The 18977-nt window shown below is 35.9% G+C and overlaps 1 protein-coding gene across 2 annotated transcripts; it reads left to right on the top strand.

Annotated features, from left to right (window-relative positions):
* Positions 1 to 1491: 1491 nt before the first annotated feature.
* On the top strand, positions 1492 to 17961 carry LOC122310482 (tricalbin-3-like). 2 transcript variants are annotated; one of them, XR_006242623.1, is made up of 10 exons: positions 1492 to 2608; positions 8048 to 8289; positions 8640 to 8658; positions 9658 to 9863; positions 10143 to 10252; positions 10419 to 10517; positions 11306 to 11771; positions 11877 to 12008; positions 12847 to 14608; positions 17456 to 17961. XR_006242623.1 is itself a non-coding variant. In XM_043124363.1 (9 exons), exons 1-8 carry the CDS (start codon positions 1815 to 1817, stop codon positions 11963 to 11965), a joined length of 2025 nt encoding a protein of 674 aa, XP_042980297.1. In that variant the 5' UTR covers positions 1494 to 1814; the 3' UTR covers positions 11966 to 12008; positions 17456 to 17961. The 2 variants fall into 2 exon arrangements, 1 of the variants encoding a protein (XP_042980297.1); XM_043124363.1 differs by lacking the exon at positions 12847 to 14608 and having other exon boundaries at positions 1494 to 2608.
* Positions 17962 to 18977: the final 1016 nt, after the last annotated feature.

An 18977-nucleotide genomic window follows, 5' to 3' on the forward strand; every position in this document is an offset into this window, starting at 1 on the left:
TAAGGTTATCAATTCTAGTATTAATATGAATTATTAGTTCTCCAATATTTAAAAAGTAATCTCATTTAAACCTATACAGTCATGATAATCTATGATAACAACAAGATGTTAATGAATATGAAGATATATAATGATAATATAATACACTGAATAAACTTGGCTTTGATACCAAATAGGTAAACCAGGACATATAATAAGATATAGAATAATTAGTATAGAGATATAAAGATAAATAATGATAAAAAGGAAATGTGCATATCAAATAAGATAATCTATTCTGAACAACTTAAAACTGAATATACTTACAATGAGATTAATTAGCAATTGAAGACATGAGGAGGAAGATATTACAAAAATGGATAGGAAGGAAATGATTTTGGAAAAAATGATGCAAGAGAGATGGTTTTTTGAATGTCTCTAATTTCTTTATAAGCCTTCCTTTTCTAGACATCTTAATATTACATTTGATAATCACATTTGAAAAAATAATAAAAGGTGTACAATAACATACTAATGGTCACTGAAAGTTGCTTTTGTCTTGATGCGTAAGTGTATTCAAAATTGCACGGACAAACATAGTAGAAGGTATACATTAACATGATAATGGCCACTGAAAGTTACTTTGTCTTGATGCGTCAATACATTCAAAACTGCACAAAAGTAGTAAAAGGTATATAGTAACATGATAATAGTTACCGAAGCTGCTTTGTTTTGATGTGTCAGTACATTTGAAATTGCACCAGACGAAAATAGTAAAAGATATACAGTAACATGATAATGGTCACCGAAAGTTGTTTTATCTTGATGCATCGATAGAAACAACAATAATAATTATTCTTGACTTGCTGTGTTAAATAATGGTACTTTCGTGATTGAAGACCCTACATCTTTATTTTTGTTTACGGTGCAATATGTGGATAATAATCTAAATAGAGTTACGAATTAAACGGATCTTGAACATCTTGGAGTAATTGTGTTTGTCATAGAGGATAAGCTTGTGAAGGGGAGAACTGCTGGGCTGGAGAGGCCTATTGAGTTGGAAGTACTTGCTTATGTTGAGAATGGCTTGATGATGGAATTTCTTCATCATCACTATCATAAACTTGTGATAGAGCTTCTGTTAATTTCTTTACGTTTTTTGCTTGTTATTGAAATTGATTAGACCTGAAATCTACCACGTTGAACTAAAACTTGAGGAGTTTTGATAACTTGAGAGAACATCTTAACAAGAAGACCATAATTATATTTTTACCATCATTTTGTTGAGAGTTGTTGTGCTATTTATTATTCAATTTTTTTAAAATTGGTTTTTATTTAGAACTTGAATTTAAAAAATAAAAATGATACATTATAATTATTTTTGATAGTTTAAGAGTGAACAGTTGAAGAGAAATTACAAATTGCGTGGGATTTCAAAGGTTTGAAATAATGATAAATTTTGGGTAAAAAAAATCCAAACCAAGACGATAGAGATCTCGAAACGCGATCTGGACGTAAAATCCAAACCACAGAAAGACCCGACCCCATGAGCTCAGCCATGAGCTAATACTATTATGGTTAGGCGGCGCCATGCCTAAAATCCGCGTCGACTTGGACCGACCCACGTTTCCTACCCATGAAAATTGCACGGTAAGGCAAACAGTACGGATTGCCTTCTATTGTACAGGAGGAATTGAAAAACCTCCTCTGCAACTGCAACTGCATGGGTCCATTTCTCGCTCGAACTACGCTTACCTGACGCTGAATTCATGATGTGTTTTTTTGGGGTTAAGCTAATTCTGCCTCTGAATTAATGTTTGCCATTCTACTACTAAATGATTTCGCAATCCCCTTCCGCGAGCTTGGATTGCTCACAGTCACAGCAGCAGCAGTTGTTTAATCCCATCACCAATCCTTCAATCCCTTTCTCCAAACGAAACAGAAGAAATTCCCCAAGAAATTGGAGCTTCTTATCCTGTGCCATTCCCTCCGACCGTCCCAACCGCGATTTAAACTGTCTTAATGTAGAATTAGCCAATTCCGCCAGACGAGGCGCCAATATTTTCGTAGTCAAGCGGCTTTCCCATGAATTGGAAGGCGAAGATTTGTCCCAAGAATCGCCACTCCAAATGGGCACCAGTTTTACCAATTACCAGGAGGACCCAATCGTAGATAAGCTTAGAACCCAACTGGGAGTGATTCATCCAATCCCATCGCCTCCCATTAGTCGAAACATAGTCGGGTTGTTTGCCTTCTTTTTCTTTGTTGGTGTTGCTTTCGATAAGGTATGGGCTTCGAGGAAGAAAAACAAGGTGGATGGTGCGGATGGTAAGCGCGGCGGCGCTGGAGCCTGGCCACAAGTTCCAACGAGCTTTTCCTTGTTTTTGGAGAAGGATTTGCAGAGGAAAGAGTCGGTTGAGTGGGTGAACATGGTGTTGGGGAAGTTGTGGAAAGTTTATAGAGGTGGTATCGAGAACTGGATCATTGGGTTGCTACAGCCGGTTATTGATAACTTGAAGAAGCCTGATTATGTGGACAGAGTTGAGATTAGGCAGTTCTCCTTGGGAGATGAACCGTTATCGGTGAGAAACGTTGAGCGCCGGACTTCGCGTCGCGTTAATGATTTGCAGTAAGTTGTTGTTTTGAATTATCTGCTGGACTGGACGTTCTTGTGCTTACTTCTATTGAGCAGTTATTTAGTCGTATATTTTGTTCATTTGTTCAAATATAGTATTAATGCTTGTTTTTGTTTGGTTCGAATGGCGTCAAAGAAGAGTGTTTCTCTATGCGTCCTTACTGTTTCTTCTTGTGAAGGAGGTTCTAAGTAAAGTGCTTTGAAGATTTCTCATATGAAGTTCGCTAACAATAATATTCGGTTTTATGATGCACACATAGAACACCTCACTTACATAAGGTTGGTTTTTTCTTCTGAAAGCAGTTCCAGGCTTGAGCGTGAATATAGGCAAGAGTGAATCGGTTCCATTGGGGGATGTTATAGGCCTCAAGGAGTTGGCAGGCGTGTTATGTTATTAAATTGGTTCCTCATCTATGACTTAGTTTGGTATGCCATTTTGGCCTTCGTTTGAGGGTGGATATTAGCCTCTCAGATAATAGAGTGGCGGTTATCAGGACGGATATAATTGTGCACTTCACTACTTTTTTTTTTTTTCGTCTGAGTTCACTGTACCCACCCATGTGATTAATGGACTACAGAAAGTGCAGTGGGATATACTAAAAGTTGGGGGCAGGTTAGGAATTCAGACTTGACTTTAGTGTGGTTTACTCGCCTTTGAACAGTGTGGGGTTGGGACTAAGAAGGTTCGACATGTTTAACTGAACTCTGTTTGGGAAATGGCTGGGAAATTCTGATCAGGAGGGGGATCGATCATATTTGGAGATGGGTGATTGTGGTAAATTAGGTGTAGAGTTATGATTGGTGGACTTAGGAATTGGTAAGAAGTTATATAGCTATTCATGAATTCCTTGTATCACTAAACTAGCACGCTTAGGCATTGCTCTTCTATATGCCCCGTATACTTGGGCTCTTGCCCATTCCTATGATCAATAAAATTTTGTTTACTGATTAAAATAGAGAAGTTATTTAGCTACCTCATCATTTTGTTCTAGCAGAAAGGGCTCGTGCAGCTGCAGTGGGATTTTAAAAGGAGACCTGGGTGTTGTCTTTGGAGAAGGTGTACTATGGGCTGGGAGAGGCTATCAGGTCAGATTTGTTTTGAGGGGTGGTATGGTAGAATATTCTACTTTTGGCATAATACTTGGAGTGTGGGATGATGCCTTGAGTAAAAGATGTTTACAGATTTATTCACAATAGTGGAGGATGAAGACGCTTCTGTGTTCTCATATTTGGGCTCCAAGAATGATGGAGGAACATAATCTTGAAACCTAAGGCTTAATTTAACTATTAGGAGTTTGAACCAATTGGTTCCATGTAGACTCTTTTGTATTCTACTTCCCTACGGCGGATAGGACTGGGCAATTATTGTGGAAGTCAAAACAATCATGGGAAATTGCAATTTCCTCGGAGAGCTATTTGGCATTTCAAGGTTTGAGGCTTTTTTTTTTTTTTAAACAGCAGATGAACTCATAGAAAAGGGGTATCTTGTTAGTGAATTGGAGTTATGCATAACTGCAGCAGAGAAAGTGTTTATCAACCTTTGCTTCACTATCCTTTGGTGAGATAGTTGTGGTCGTTTGTCTTCAATGTATTATAGGTTCATTTGGTGATTCTGAAGATGGTGGTTGGCATTCACTTTTGTTGGAAAGGTTTGTTAGAACAATGAAGAGATAGTTCCATTTGAAATGCTGTGTCAGGCTTCTTCATGTCTAGTGTTGATTGTTTAGATACAAGTGGGATAATCACACTCCTATTAAAAGCTTAAGTCTTTATTTATTCACATCTTCAAGTGGCTGAACACAGATGGCACCAGGGCCATCTCTTGTAGAGTTTATTGATTTCACAAAATCAAATTGTGATTTGTCTTGAGTTTTTATTTTTATTTTTAAATTTTTAGACTTCTGGGTATCCTTGAGTTTCCACCTTTTAATTGATATTATTTATTTTACGTATAAAAACAGTTATTAAATCATTCAATCTAAATTATTCAGCAATGAATGTCAGATATTACAATTTAATACTTTGCTTAAAAAGTATGCACATTTATAGGTGATACATGATGTTTCCACTGAACGATGTCCCAAAATCTATTGTTGGATTTACTAAATGATCATGTAGTATCAATTTTCATTGTTTCAGATTGTGGTATGACTATGTTTGATCAGTTAAGTTTTCATTGTTACCTAGAAAAAAAAGTTAATTTTTCATTGTTTCAGATTGCGATATATCTATGCTTGATCTTGTTAATCACTCAATTCTGTCTTTGGGCTAACAAATCAGACATTAGCTAATTGAATTGGTGTTATTAGATATGAAAAGAAGTATGTCTAATTGACATGTCTTGTCACATGGTCTTCCTTGCAGGGTTAGAAATGTCACTAGTATACACATCATATAGCCAGGTATAAAAGCTTCCATATCCATTAAAAACAAATATAACTTTATTAATAAAAATCATAGAGTTGCACTTACTGAAAAACCATAGTCTTGTATTTAATCATAAAAATTCCCATAGAGTCATAAATTTTAAAGACTCGGTCTCATCTCCACGAGCTATGCCTGGACATGTAGACTCATCATCATGTGGACACCTAACTCGAAAAAACAAATGTGAGTCGAATACTCACTATATAACCACATCAAACAGTAAGCAGTATAGTAGCATAAGATTTCTTTTTATGAAGAACAAGCTCAATTAAAACTTTATCACTCATTCACGCATAACTCTTCTTTCATTCATACAAACTCGGTTCCACTTTGATGCTAGCTGTTACATACTATTAACCCCTGTATTTTAGGTTAGCGGTCCTATTGATCTTGATTCCATCTGGGGCCTCGGGTAGGAATCCATGATTTTCGATTAGTATCACAGGGTGCACGACTAGTGGGCCTCTTTCGACGTTGCAATCTGCTCTGACTTGTAGTACCCTCATACTCGATCATTCATGTGGCCCTCGCTTAAACATTCATTCATTCTTTGTCTTGTCTTATCTTATCTTAGCATGTCTTGAATTTCATTCGTTCTTGTCATAATATACAGCATAAACAGACATAATCATCACATGTGGAAGCATATTTACAATTTATTTATATTCATAACTTTCATAAATACAAGGGTACATGGACATGGGCTACCAAAGAACCAGCCATACATTGTATAATCATTTAATATACATGTACATATCTTATATATTAGAAAGGAATATTTGTTTGCATAAAATAATGAAAAGGTGATCATAGTTACGTACATTATCTCCTTAGCTTCAAGAGCTCAATCAACTTCACTTTACCTAATAGGGTTTGGATCAAGACCCTAGGAAAAACACTAAAGAGTGGTTGGCTATTTAGTTCTTGAAATAATAGATCTTGCTCTAATTTTCAGGACAAAAACCATTCTAGGAAGATGTAGAAATCAATTAGAAGATTATTAGATATCTTCAAACCTTGATGAAAAGAATTGGGAAAGCTTGAAGAAAACTTATCCAAATGACCGAAGGGAGGCCCATACTCAGGATTTCTGTTAGGAGAGGAGAAGGGCTGCAATTTTAGGAGACTTTTTAAGTTTTGGGGCTGAAAAGGGGCAACAGTAGGGGAATTGCGGCTGGGGTGAAATAATAGTGTGCAGGATCCTTTTATTAGAAAATGTTAATGTTTTGTTGGGCTACATCAAAGCTAATGAAAACAATGTTTTTAACTCCTTAATAGAAAATTTTCTTAGAAAAATATTTTGGACAAACTCTTAGAATTTGGAAGCTAGTTTTAAAAGAAAAAGGAGTCCTAAAATCTTGGATTTATCCCTAAAAAATAGTGCTGGCAGCAAAATGTGCATTCCTGCTTCTAGTCGAAATTGGTTTTCCCTATAATAACTTTTTACTCTTCTAGGAAAACGCTTGCAGCATAATTTGAGGAAAATAATCCCTAAATTTAGGCTATATCCCTAAAATCAGGGGATGGTTGGTCAAGAGTAATCAGTATACAACTAGGATTCGTAGTTTTTATTGGATTATATTGACTATTTCTATTAGGACATGGATTGGGGCTTTGTGATACCTTACTTCTAGGCACTAAACTACTTTTCTAATACTTTTTTGAAGCTCATAAAATAGACCTATGAAATTAATACCAATAATAATGGTAACAAACACTATTACAAAGTATAGGTGTACAAAAACTGTTCAAACCGGCTGGGACTGAAGTGGACCGGTCGCCGGAGTACGGAACCGGCCGAAACTGGTAGAGAATTGTCGGCTGGCGGTAGAATTAAGTTGAAACCGACATTGGCCAGTTTGGTTTCGGTTTGAACATGGTTCAAATCTCTGAACCGACCGATTATATATATATATATATTATATCATAGGTAAACGGCATCGTTTTACACGTATCGTTTAGAAAAAAAAAAATTAGAATGAAATGACGCCAAACAGCATCTTTTCAATTTAGGGTTTAATGCCCCCCTTCCCCTTCCCCCCTTCTCTCTCTCTCTCTCTCTCTCTCTCTCTCTCTCTCACACACACACACACACACACACACACACATCGCATGGTTGCGACTTGCACCTTCCATTTCTGAGTTTCGAACCATTTGCTATGCTGAAGGGACACCGATGACCGACCGGGATCACACTGAAACCAATGTTGCCGGTTTCTCGCCCTTTACCGGCCAATTTTGGCCAGTTTTATCCATTTATAGTAGTTGTCGGTTTGGTTTTGGTTTTGGACCGAAACCGAACCATAGCAATCAGTTTTCACCCCTATTACAAATTTTCCATTTTTACCCCTTTAATGAAGTTTGGGGTGTGACTTGCAAGAATGTGGAAGATGGTTCCAACATGTTTATGGTGGTGTATTTGGAGGGAGAGGAATGAAAGAAGTTTCGAAGATCAAGAGTGGTCAATGGTTGAGCTTAGATAAATAATAATAGTAATGAACACTATTACAAAGTTCCCATTTTTACCCCTTTAATGAAGTTTGGGGTATGACTTGCAAGGATATGGAAGATGGTTCCAACATGTTTATGGTGGTGTATTTGGAGGGAGAGGAATTAAAGAAGTTTTGAAGATCAAGAGCGGTCAATAGATGATCATAGAAGTTTTTTTTTTTTTTTTTTTCATTACTTTATTGGTATTGGTCGATTCTAATTGATTTTCATGTCATGGCTTTACATGAATTCCTTGTATCACTAATCTAGCATGCTTAGGCATTGCTCTTGTATATGTCCTGTATACTTGGGCTCTTGCTTATTCCTATGATCAATAAAATTTTTACTGATAAAAAAAACGAAGTTTGGGGTGTGACATGTCTAGGGTTTTCTGGCATGACATATGGTATTGTTAAAAGATATCTAGCATGTGATTTGCTACAAAATTCCAAACTTGAATGTCTCTGTACAAAATCTATATTGCATTAGACTGATTTATCTTTTGATGTCATCTAGGTACCAAATAGGCCTTCGATATACTGGTGGTGCTCGTATGCTGTTAATGCTCTCACTAAAATTTGGTATTATTCCCATTGCTGTGCCAGTTGGCGTTCGGGATTTTGACATTGATGGGGAACTTTGGGTCAAGTTACGATTGATACCTACGGAGCCTTGGGTGGGAGCTGCTTCATGGGCTTTTGTTTCACTTCCAAAGATCAAATTTGAGCTGTCTCCATTCCGCTTATTCAATTTAATGGGTATGTCTGCTTGTTCAATTTTATGGGCGTGCCATAATTTCATGGCCTCTGTGGGTTTTTTGATATATTTGTATCCAGCTGAAGTGGTATTTGTATAAAGTTTGTCTTGGTACATGTTCAAACTTTAGTATCTACCCAAATAAAAGTTAGCATAAAACCTGGTAAAGTCACAGTGTATCTTTTGTTCCAAAATATGTCCTATCAGTAGAATTTTCCAAGTTCTCTTCACCATGGAGACAGCTTGCTGGACATTTTCTATGAATGATTAAATATGTCCTGATATCAAAGATACTGACGCATTTTTACTTCTTTTTCTTTTCTTCTTTTGCTCGTGCAATGGACAAATTCAGCAATACCTGTTCTCTCAATGTAAGTGGACTTTTGTCTCTCTTAGTCATGATAACTGTTGCATATGCTACTTGTAAAGGCAATTATATTATCTTTTCATTTCTTTATAATTTATTTATATTTTTTTAACAAGCTAAATATGCTATCCATACTGATTTGATTTATCTAAGAGTGAGGCATTTTGAGAGCTCTGCTTGTGTCTGGTTTCAGATATAATTCTCATAGATACGTTTTAGATTTTATTATGGAATTTCTTTCAAAAACTAAATGGGAATAATTTAGATGATACTTGAAGCTGACCCGAGGACATAAGCTTATTTCTACAATTCTTTGTCAACTATTATCATTTTTTATTATTTGTTTATTTTTCATTACTGGATGTTTTATTTAAAGTTTGGCTTCTAAATCTTAAATTTTCCTTCTTGTTCATCAATTAGAAATCTCCTCAGGAGGAGTGGCCGCATAAGCAGTGGGGGATATATGTTTGTGTGTGATATGAAATTGGTAGAATCCACCCGTAAATTATACATATAAAAAAATAGTGTCTGTAGAAACTACCGTCTCTCAACTGAAAAACTATGCCAAGTTACCAATAGATATCCAATGTTTGTGTTTCATATTTTGTTTCTCCACATGGATCTTTATCTCATTAGAAGATTGAAGTTGCATTTAAATCCACTGTTTTCTTACTAGTTTCTAGGCAACTGATCATGTTTGTCAACTTGGCTAAATCATATACTTGAAATATATCAGTGAATCACATAATCTCTCTCTCTCTCACTCTCTCTCTCTCTCAATAGTATTATTATTTTGGATACCAATAAAGATTAGTATTATTCTTTTTGATGTATATGAAAAGATTTTCCCAAGGAATTTCATGGCATAATCTCTTCCCAAATGTACCAATGTTCTGATATATTCATACATCATCTAAGGTGCATTCACCCATAACTTTTGTGTTTGAATGCCTATTATTTGTGTTGTCCACTCTGAATTAAATTCTTGACTGAATTATTCTAGGTTTTTGACAAAACTTCTCACCGAGGATTTGCCTCGACTATTTGTCCGCCCAAAGAAGATTGTTTTAGATTTGCAAAAAGGAAAAGCAGTTGGTCCTGTTGCTAATGTCTTTAAGTCTGGAGAAATGCAAGAAGGAAACAAGGATTTTACTGGAGAGCTATCGGTGACTCTTGTAGATGCTCGGAATCTTTCTTACGTTTTTTACGGTAAAGATTATTTCCTCCTATACATCTTTGCAAAGAGGATTCTGGTTGGCTCATAAATTGGCGATATTTAATTTGCTTAAACTATCAACTATTTTAAGTGCACATCCTATGAATTTGTTCTTTGCTCAGTGGTCATATCAGGATTGATTTTAAGCTGCCAGTTTCAGTTTTCCTTTAGGGAAACAGTCAATATGATATTGCCCGTGAATGTGATACTTTGATCCATATATGTGTCCTTGGACCTCTTAATATGCCCTATCATCTCTGTTTTTTTGTCAGGCAAAACAGATCCATATGTTATTCTAAGCTTGGGAGATCAAATTATACGCAGTAAAAAGAATAGTCAAACCACAGTCATTGGCCCACCTGGTGAGCCAATATGGAATCAGGTGATGCTTCTTAGCCATTTTTTACATATCCCCATAAAAATATCTTTGTAATTTTGCTTCATCTGTTGTGTTTCATGTTCTTGTAAGAAAGGGCTCACTACACATCAGTGATATTGATCTGAAGTTGTAGAACCACAAGTAATCATGTCTATGTGATATTTGGCAGGATTTTCATATGCTCGTTGTGAACCCTAAGAAACAGAAATTGTGCATCCAAGTAAAGGATTCTCTAGGATTCAAGGATTTGACCATAGGAGCAGGGGAGGTAAATTATTTTGTTTCTCTAACAAGTATTTCTATAGTTTCCTAACTTAATTAATTGACAGAAAATGCTTAGACTATTACATTCACTACTACATGGGCCTACAAACTGACATGACACTTCCATGTGGTAGTGGCATTTCAATCAATTTTGAAAAGAAAATTTGAGAACTGCGTATTTATTGAGGTGGCATTGACGTGTCAGGGCTACATCAGTATGTATCCCTTTGTAGTATTGAATATAGTAGATGTTGCATAACTCATTGACTGACATTTTTGGTAATTAGGAGTTTTATTTATATTTACTTTTTTCCATAAGATTGAAGTTTTGCTGACAACATGGTTCCACTTCAAGAAAAAATGTCAGTTGGCTATACTTTTGCGTAACATATGCCATGTGCTTGTGTGCGTGCTTGGGTCTCATGATTGTTGGTATTATTGACATATATGATGACAGCACGTGTAGTCTAAAATTGACATATATGATGACAGCATGTGTAGTCTAAAATATACTAACATATAAACTCTATAACCAGTATGCTATAAATTGCTTTTTGAGCAACCTAGTCATTCCATGAAAATTGAGTGGTTCTATTGGAATTGACATTGCATTGGAGGGTTTAAATGTATTTAATAGCTATAGACCTACAGTAATGAGTTTATACACATAATTGACTGGATTTGCCGGGAAGTTAATATAGGACAGACTTTTCTAATCAGGAAGTATTTATTATCTTGTCAGTTCTTTAACTTTCCTATTTGCGTAGCTTATCAATAGTGTATAATTTCCAGGTTGATCTGGGTTCTCTTCAAGATACTGTACCAACAGACAGGATTGTTGTCTTGCGAGGAGGTTGGGGACTATTTAGCAAGAGGTCTTCTGGAGAGATACTACTTCGACTGACATATAAGGCTTATGTAGAGGATGAAGAAGATGACAAGACTGAGAAGACTGAGGCAGATTCTGTTGATGTGGATGCGTCAGATGATGAATTGTCAGATTCTGATCAGTCAAATGTTACTTACGAGAAGGGTGAAAGAGATTCTTCAAATGAAACGGATAAAGAATCATTTATGGATGTTCTAGCCGCATTGATTGTGAGTGAAGAATTTCAAGGAATAGTGGCATCTGAAACAGGAAATACCAAACTTTTTGATGATGTCTCAACGGTAGGGTCAACAATACCACGACCACGTGGTCTTAAAGCTGAATCCATCCCCTCGAATTCCACTGGTGACTCTGAAGGTTCTAGAGGAGGTGTGTTAATACAAACTATCCTGGGCGGTTAATATTTACAGTTCACGATTTCTGATTGGTTTTTATGGCTTGCCCTGATGATTGTCAAAAACTTGTGCATTGCAGGATCTGCCTTATTTTGGCTTGCAGTGATCACATGTATATCAGTGTTAATTGCTACCAATATTGGTGGTTCAAGTTTTTTCAATCCTTGATATGCAACAGAGCTAGCAAAGAAGCGGGTTTAAGTACTTTATAGTAAGTAATTCTAGAGATCTCTCCATATCTTCGTCATTTTGCCTTTGATTGTCTTTGTGGTTGCATGCGGTACTGTTTTCCCTTTCAAGTAATTGTTTTCTCAATCCTAGTGTACCTATGCTGTATAAAATTCACGTGATTTCACTTTTGTTGCACTTTGTTAAATGGAACTTTGAGTTTTGAAGTTTCTCCAAAATGAGTTGTGATTTGTTGAACTGTATCTTTTTTGTCAATTGTTGTCGTTAGGGATGGCAATTATGTCTGTCTGACTGGGGAGTTGTTGGGTGGGTGGGCTTTTCCATCCCGTGAAGGAATGGGGTTTTGTATCAAAACCCTGATTTTGGTTGCCCCACTTTGCTTTGCCTTGGTTATTTTTAAAATTTCATAAATTTATGATAGGATCATATGCTATAAAGAGATCCTAAGTCCACACTGCCCTTTGTCTTTATTGTCTCTTCTCTCTGGCAAATCACCACGTTGCAGCGTTGGTGATGGCAAAAGGGATGGGTTGAATCTGATGGCAGTAGGGTTTTCAAGGGGAGGAGTGTGCCTGAGCACCCCGCTCTATCATCAAGAGTGAGCATGACCCTTCTCATTGTTACTCTACTCCATCACCCATCTTCTTGTTCAGCTCAAGCAGCTAGACACATACAAAAGGGACACAATATCTATGTGGTTCGGCACCAAGATATATGAAACTTTAACATTTCACATGAAACTGGTATTGAAGCAAGGTGTTGCTTCTGTTGGTATATTAGAATGGCACCTACAATTCATCTGCGAAATTTGATGTAGACAAATTTGACGTCTGAAGATACATGCTTTACTTTCACAACAGGATTATAGCTTTGGAGGGTAAGGCAATGTTGCCTGCAACAAGGTTGGAAGAAGATATGGAGGTTCATTGATTAAGGCGCACAGTACCATTCTACTGTGTATTGATGTAGTCTTGCTTGAAGTCAGTGAAGAGAATTCTGTGCAAGTACTATTGGAGAAACTCTAATGTCCATATCTCTTGCTATAAGGCTGTATTTGAAACAATATGGTTATACCATTCTTAAGAAGGAAGGCATATCCGTTCAAGATTTGGATTCACTACAATTATTTGTGGACATAAGAAGGAAGGCATAACCAATGAAATTCGTTCAAGATTCAGTACAATTATTCTTGATATAATATTGTTCTTGATAAATCCTCCTAAGAGCATTTGTTCACTACATTGCTCTATGGATGATGTCAGGTCTGCTGCTCTAACCTCTCGAGAGTTGAGAAAAATGTGTCTAGGATTGATACAAATGATCTGAATGATGCTCTGGTTGATCAAGGTAGAAAAAGGAGAAAGTTTCTATTGGCAATGGAAAATCTAGATTGAGCAATAAAATTGAATGCCATTATTCTCACAAACTAGGGCATGTCAAAAAAGATTGTCTAAGTCTAAAAATAAAGAGAAACATTATTCTTACAAACTAGGGCATGTCAAAAAAGATTGTCTAAGTCTAAAAATAAAGAGAACAAAATAACAAATATTTTGCAATTGCCAGTGTCATATAGGAGCATCTGAGTGATGCTGGAGACATCTTGTCAACGGTCACTGAGAATTTTCAGTCTGGGAAGGATTAGGTTCTTGATTTGGAAGGCTTACATCACAGGTATTATAACAAACACTAGCTTGTCACATACCGACTAGTGAGCAATGATCGTGTGTAATGGGAAGTAGCAACCTTACAACTACAAGACAGTTAACATCGGTTTTGTTCGAGTCAAGATGCGCGTGCCAGTGCCGTTAGTACGTTGACTGATGTTCTGTGTGTTTCATATTTGTTTGTACCCTTTTAACCCTGTGGGCTGGGTTTTCTGCTGAAGGTGTCTTGAAGATTCCTATTGTTGTAATGGTTGTGATGAAGAGTAAGAAGATTGGGAACCTTTGTTTGCTACATGACAAGAAAGCAACAGTTACAACAGCTGCTTTTATGTTTTCTACAGATTGCTTTGGCATATGAGTGGAAGAGGGATATACTGGAATTAAGCAAGAGGGGCCTATTATGTTGTAAACAAAATTCAGGAAGGTGAATATTGTGTGAATGAGAACCAATGTTGACTCCAGCTCAGTGTTGCTTTCACAGGATCAAAGAGACAATGAATTACATTCATTTGGACTAATGTGGTCCTTTTCATGTTGCTTCAAGTGTTGTGTTCATAATTTGTTGACCTTTGAGTATTTTTTAGGACGATTTAGATTTATTTTTTGAAGCATAAAATTATTCTTTTGGACACCTTGAAGCAATGAAATTCGTTGGTTGAGAGGCAAGCTGAAAACAAGATCAAAGGCCTTGGTGTTCTAATGGTCTGGAGTTTTGTGAAGTTGAATTTAGCAAGTTCTGCAAGAATGAGGGGATTGCGAGATACTGAACAGTTAGAGGATGCCACTATAGAATGGGGTTCCGAAACACATGAACGTGGCTCTCTTGGAGGGAGCATTGTATTTGCTGTCTAATGCTGGACTATATAGGGAGTTTTGGTCATGAGTAATCAATATGCCTGTTGTTAGCGAATAGGTTTCCATCAGTGGCGATTAAATGTACTCTTGATGAAGTTTTCAGGTAACCCTGCTGTTTATATTAACACGAAAATATTTGATTGTTGAGCATATGCTCATGAAAATGATGGTAAACTTGAACTTAGGGCTAAAAAAGTTCATATTTCTTGGTTATGCATCTTTGGTGAAATGATATAGGCTATGGTGTCTTGGTCCTACATCTTTTAAAGTTATCTTCCGTTGGGATGTTACATCAATGAGTCAACTATATGATTCACACGAGAAAAGAATATGATGATATATAAGTAAATACTAGTGGTAGCAAGAAGGTGGTGCTAGATGTGGAAGCTCTTAGAAAGCTGCAAACAGCCACTGTCAAACAGCTTGTCTATGAAGATTTTTAAACGATATAGTGTAGAAGCATAGATATAGTATTTCTAATGGAAAACAAAGGAGGCAGATTAAAACCACCACGGAGATATGGTTATGAAGATGTGGTGGGTTGTGCGTTACTTATGGTTGAGCAAGTTGAGATGCCATAGCTCTTTTCGTGTCAAAGTTGAGCTTGATGTGAGTTTTGTTTTGAGGAGATGCTATGAAAAGATTTTGTGTTGTCTGTCAGGCATTGTATCAAATTCCCACGATGTCAGTAGCCTCCTGTTATTAGCTTCACACTTTTCTTCTTAGCTTATGTTTGTGAGGTCATCTGCTGTTATATGCTAAGTTTTCTTTTCTTTCAGTATGATTTGTTCTTGCTGACTTTGGATACACAGCCAGGCACATCCATTACAATATATAAAAGCTGAACATACATATTATTTTTTACCGATAAAAAAAAAAAAAAGACAATATATAAAAGCTGAAGTGTTCTCTTTGTAAAATATTGCACAACCTCAGCATTTGTCTTTTAATTTTAATTTTTAATTATTTTATTATTCCCCTAATTATAATACATATATTTTCACTTCCACCTTTTATTACCCATCTATTGCACTTCCTGTCAACTTCCACCATTTATTTCCACTTCATTAGCTGTATTTTACACTTCCTGTTAGTTACAATTTTAAATTTTCATAAGTTCAATTTTAGCTTAAAACCGTTGGGTTTCAAGGTTATCAAAACTATTTGGTTTTCAGGTTATTAAATGTTATTAAAACAATTGGATAACCTTCTCAGCTTTAATTTATTTCCTTAAACACCATTCGGTTTCCAGGCTGCACATTTCTAGGCTTAATTGAAAGTTTGTTATACTTCCACATATTTCTCAACAAATCTTGGTCTTATATTTAAGGCGTCATTTTTTGTTCCGTTGTCATCTTGGAGAAGGATTGCCGATTGTCATCTTTGAAGTCATTGATGTTACTCCAAACTTCGCAATAGCTTCTTGAATACCCCCATATGATCATTGGGTGGTCTTAGAAGGTTCCAAAACCAGTTGCCCTCTTAGAGATGAAACTCTTTGTGGCAATGTTGGTGGTGTTGGTGGCCATCTATTTGTACAAAAAGTTGTGGCAACTGACACCAGTGCCAAGCCCAACGTCTGCAGTTGTCGTCTCCGTGCTCATTTTCTTTGCATCTCTTACAGCTTTGACATACAGGTTCTTCTATGGTGGTCTAAGTCCAATGACTAATATAGATAGGCAACTTGATGTTTCATTTATCTTTTGTACTTACACCTCTCTCTTTGTGTGTGTGTGCGTGCGCGTGCGTGTGTATAAATTGACAAGTATGTCAAGCTTTTCATGACTATGAGAGAGGTAGGGGAATATCATAGAATTAAAACTTAATAATTTGTCGTGCATCGCCTGGGTGTATGGCTAGTATGTATATTGTGGTTGGACAAGTTTATCTTGTGAATTTTTCCCCCTCTTGGTATTTCAATGGATAAAGAGCACTCTTTTGAGGGTGACCAAGCTTTTACTCCAGCCATCCTCTTAATCTTGGTTACCAATGTAACAGGGTGTATTGTGTTTTAGGGTTCGAGGGTTTCTCATTATCTTTTTATTCCACCTTGTGTTAAATGTAATTTCTCTTGATCGTTTGTGTCTGCAAGTGTAGGTCTTTGTGCAGAACACATAAATGTTGTCTACCGTGTATTATTAGTTTCTTTCCTGTTTTTCCTCTCTTCTTGTTTGCCAACCAAAATCTTAGATTGTAACAACATAGATATATTTGGAATTTTTCGTTTTATATCTTAGATCTGGTTTTAGTATGGATTTCTGAAGGGAATGTCTACTCATGGTTCTAATGTTCTTGTTTCGAGGATTTAGGATTATTGGGTTAATGCTAATGATAATTGTTTTGATTGCGATGATTTCTTGATTTTCTATATTGATATTGTTCTGGGAGGACTTGCCGCACTTGCGTTGGCGAAGCAGTAGAACTTATTGTCGGGAAGTAGAAGATGCAGGGTTGGATGGAATATGGGTTTTTCAAAATATAAGTGGCTCTGGGATGAAAATCCTGAGGTTGGAAGGAGGTAGAATGGGTGAGAGTATTTTTCGAAGACTAGGAACAGGGAATGGGCATGGTAACCCATTGGGCTCACTAGCTATTGTTGTTGTTTTATAGACTTGGGTACTTCCAATTGATCTGTTTGAAGAATGGCGATATTATTGCCATTTGAAGATTACCAAGAAGCATAAATAATCATTTAACGCAAGCCAGACATCAATCCTGTCAAGGGGCTTTGGTATAATAACTAAACCAATGGTTGGATTGGACATATTTCAAAATTATAGACATAATTTAATTAATAAAACAAGAAGAGAAAATGTGTGCAGATAAAATGTTGTTCCTGTTGAAAAGAGCCTTCGTGGTTTATTATCTAAATCTATTCTTTCTTACTTTAGTTTAGCATTTTTTTGCTAAAATAGTCGATTTCTCAACAAAATGCCTTTTATGATTGCAGGCTGTGCATAAACAAACCCTTCACACTCGCAATGGACTCAGCTAATGATTCATTTTCCATTGGCTTATATTACATTGTAAATTCGTAGGTACTGGCAGAGCAATATTCTGTTGGCGGCATGAAGGTTTTTGGCCTCTTTTTCTTGATCTATAACAAGTGTAAATGACCTTGTACCTCTCTATTCATTGTTCATATGAAAGGTTATAACAATAGGGAATGGTACTCATTTTTAGATTTCAAGTTCTGGAATTGGAGGGATTTTATGCTGACCCAAAAAGTGGGGGAAAATTAGTAATTAGTTCTAGCATTAGAAGGTAGTACCATGGGAGGTTGGCCCCATCATATGATTTCCAGAAAAGAAATGTTCTATATTATATGAAGTCAGGCTTGATATCATGTATAAAACATTTATTCAGGGGTCATTGTTGCTCCTATAGATCATTGTGATTGGAATTTCTAAAATCATATAGACGATATCTTGTATAAAAGTGTGTTTTTTTTTCAAATTTTTTTTTTATTATTATTTTTTTATCAGAGGAAGCTGAGTTTATTTCTAATGGCATTAAATTTGGATTTATTTTTTATTCTTTTAATTTTTATTATGGATTGAACAATACGTCTGTGAATGAAGTTCTAATGAGAAAAGGTCATGAATTGCCTTAGCTTTATAACCAAAGGGTGGCGTTATTTTTTTATTTTTTATTTTGGAGAGAACAAAACAGAAGAAACAAAAACAATTAATCATGCAATTGGCTTCTTTTCACCCTCTATATGGTTTCCTCCCCGTCTCTCCCTCCACAGGCCTCTCTTCTATGCTTCATAGCTCTTTTTATAAGTAATCATTATCATTTATTTCCCTTACATTATATTTTTTCTACTCGTGTTTCCTCTCCATATTGTTCACCATCATACTAGTAAACTTTTGTCATATATGATTCGTGAGTTACGTTTAGATGTTGAGGTGATCTTGGATTAGCTGTGAATAATAATGAAAAAATAATAAATAATTTGTAAATAGTAGTGAGGTAGTCTGAGGTGATCTCAAATTACTTCACTAACCAAACATAACTTTCGAGTACCGTTTGGTTTTACAGATGTTCTCAACTCATTTTATTTCATCTCATTTCAACATCCAAATACTATTCAAATATAAATATTTTTCAATTTCAAATTTTTTTAATCTAATTATTATCTAATCGTTACAATTATCCCAAAATTTCAAACAAAATACAAAAAACAATTCAACCTTTTTAAATCTCAAAACAAAAATAATATCAAAAAATTATATTATTTTATATTTTTATTCAATTTTTTTTTTCTCTCTTTTTTCAAAATCTCATAAAACATCTTAACTCAAACCATTTCATTACTATTCACAAACATCTCACTACTATTCACATATTTCTCATTCCATATAATCTCATCCGTCTAACTAAATAAGAGCTCACTTATATATGTGTTTTTTATAGCTTGGATTTAGAGATAGGGGCTTTCTGGAGCCTATCCATGTGTAAAGAAAAGC

This window comes from Carya illinoinensis, chromosome 5, assembly GCF_018687715.1.
Source record: "Carya illinoinensis cultivar Pawnee chromosome 5, C.illinoinensisPawnee_v1, whole genome shotgun sequence".
NCBI classification, from domain to species: Eukaryota; Viridiplantae; Streptophyta; class Magnoliopsida; order Fagales; family Juglandaceae; genus Carya; species Carya illinoinensis.

Coding starts and splice junctions, on each gene's coding strand:
- LOC122310482 (XM_043124363.1), top strand. CDS start 1,815: ATGATTTCGCAATCCCCTTCCGCGAGCTTGGATTGCTCACAGTCACAG. Junction 9,864..10,142: donor TCTTTCTTACGTTTTTTACG/GTAAAGATTATT, acceptor TTTTTTTGTCAG/GCAAAACAGATCCATATGTT. Junction 11,772..11,876: donor CTCTGAAGGTTCTAGAGGAG/GTGTGTTAATAC, acceptor TGTGCATTGCAG/GATCTGCCTTATTTTGGCTT.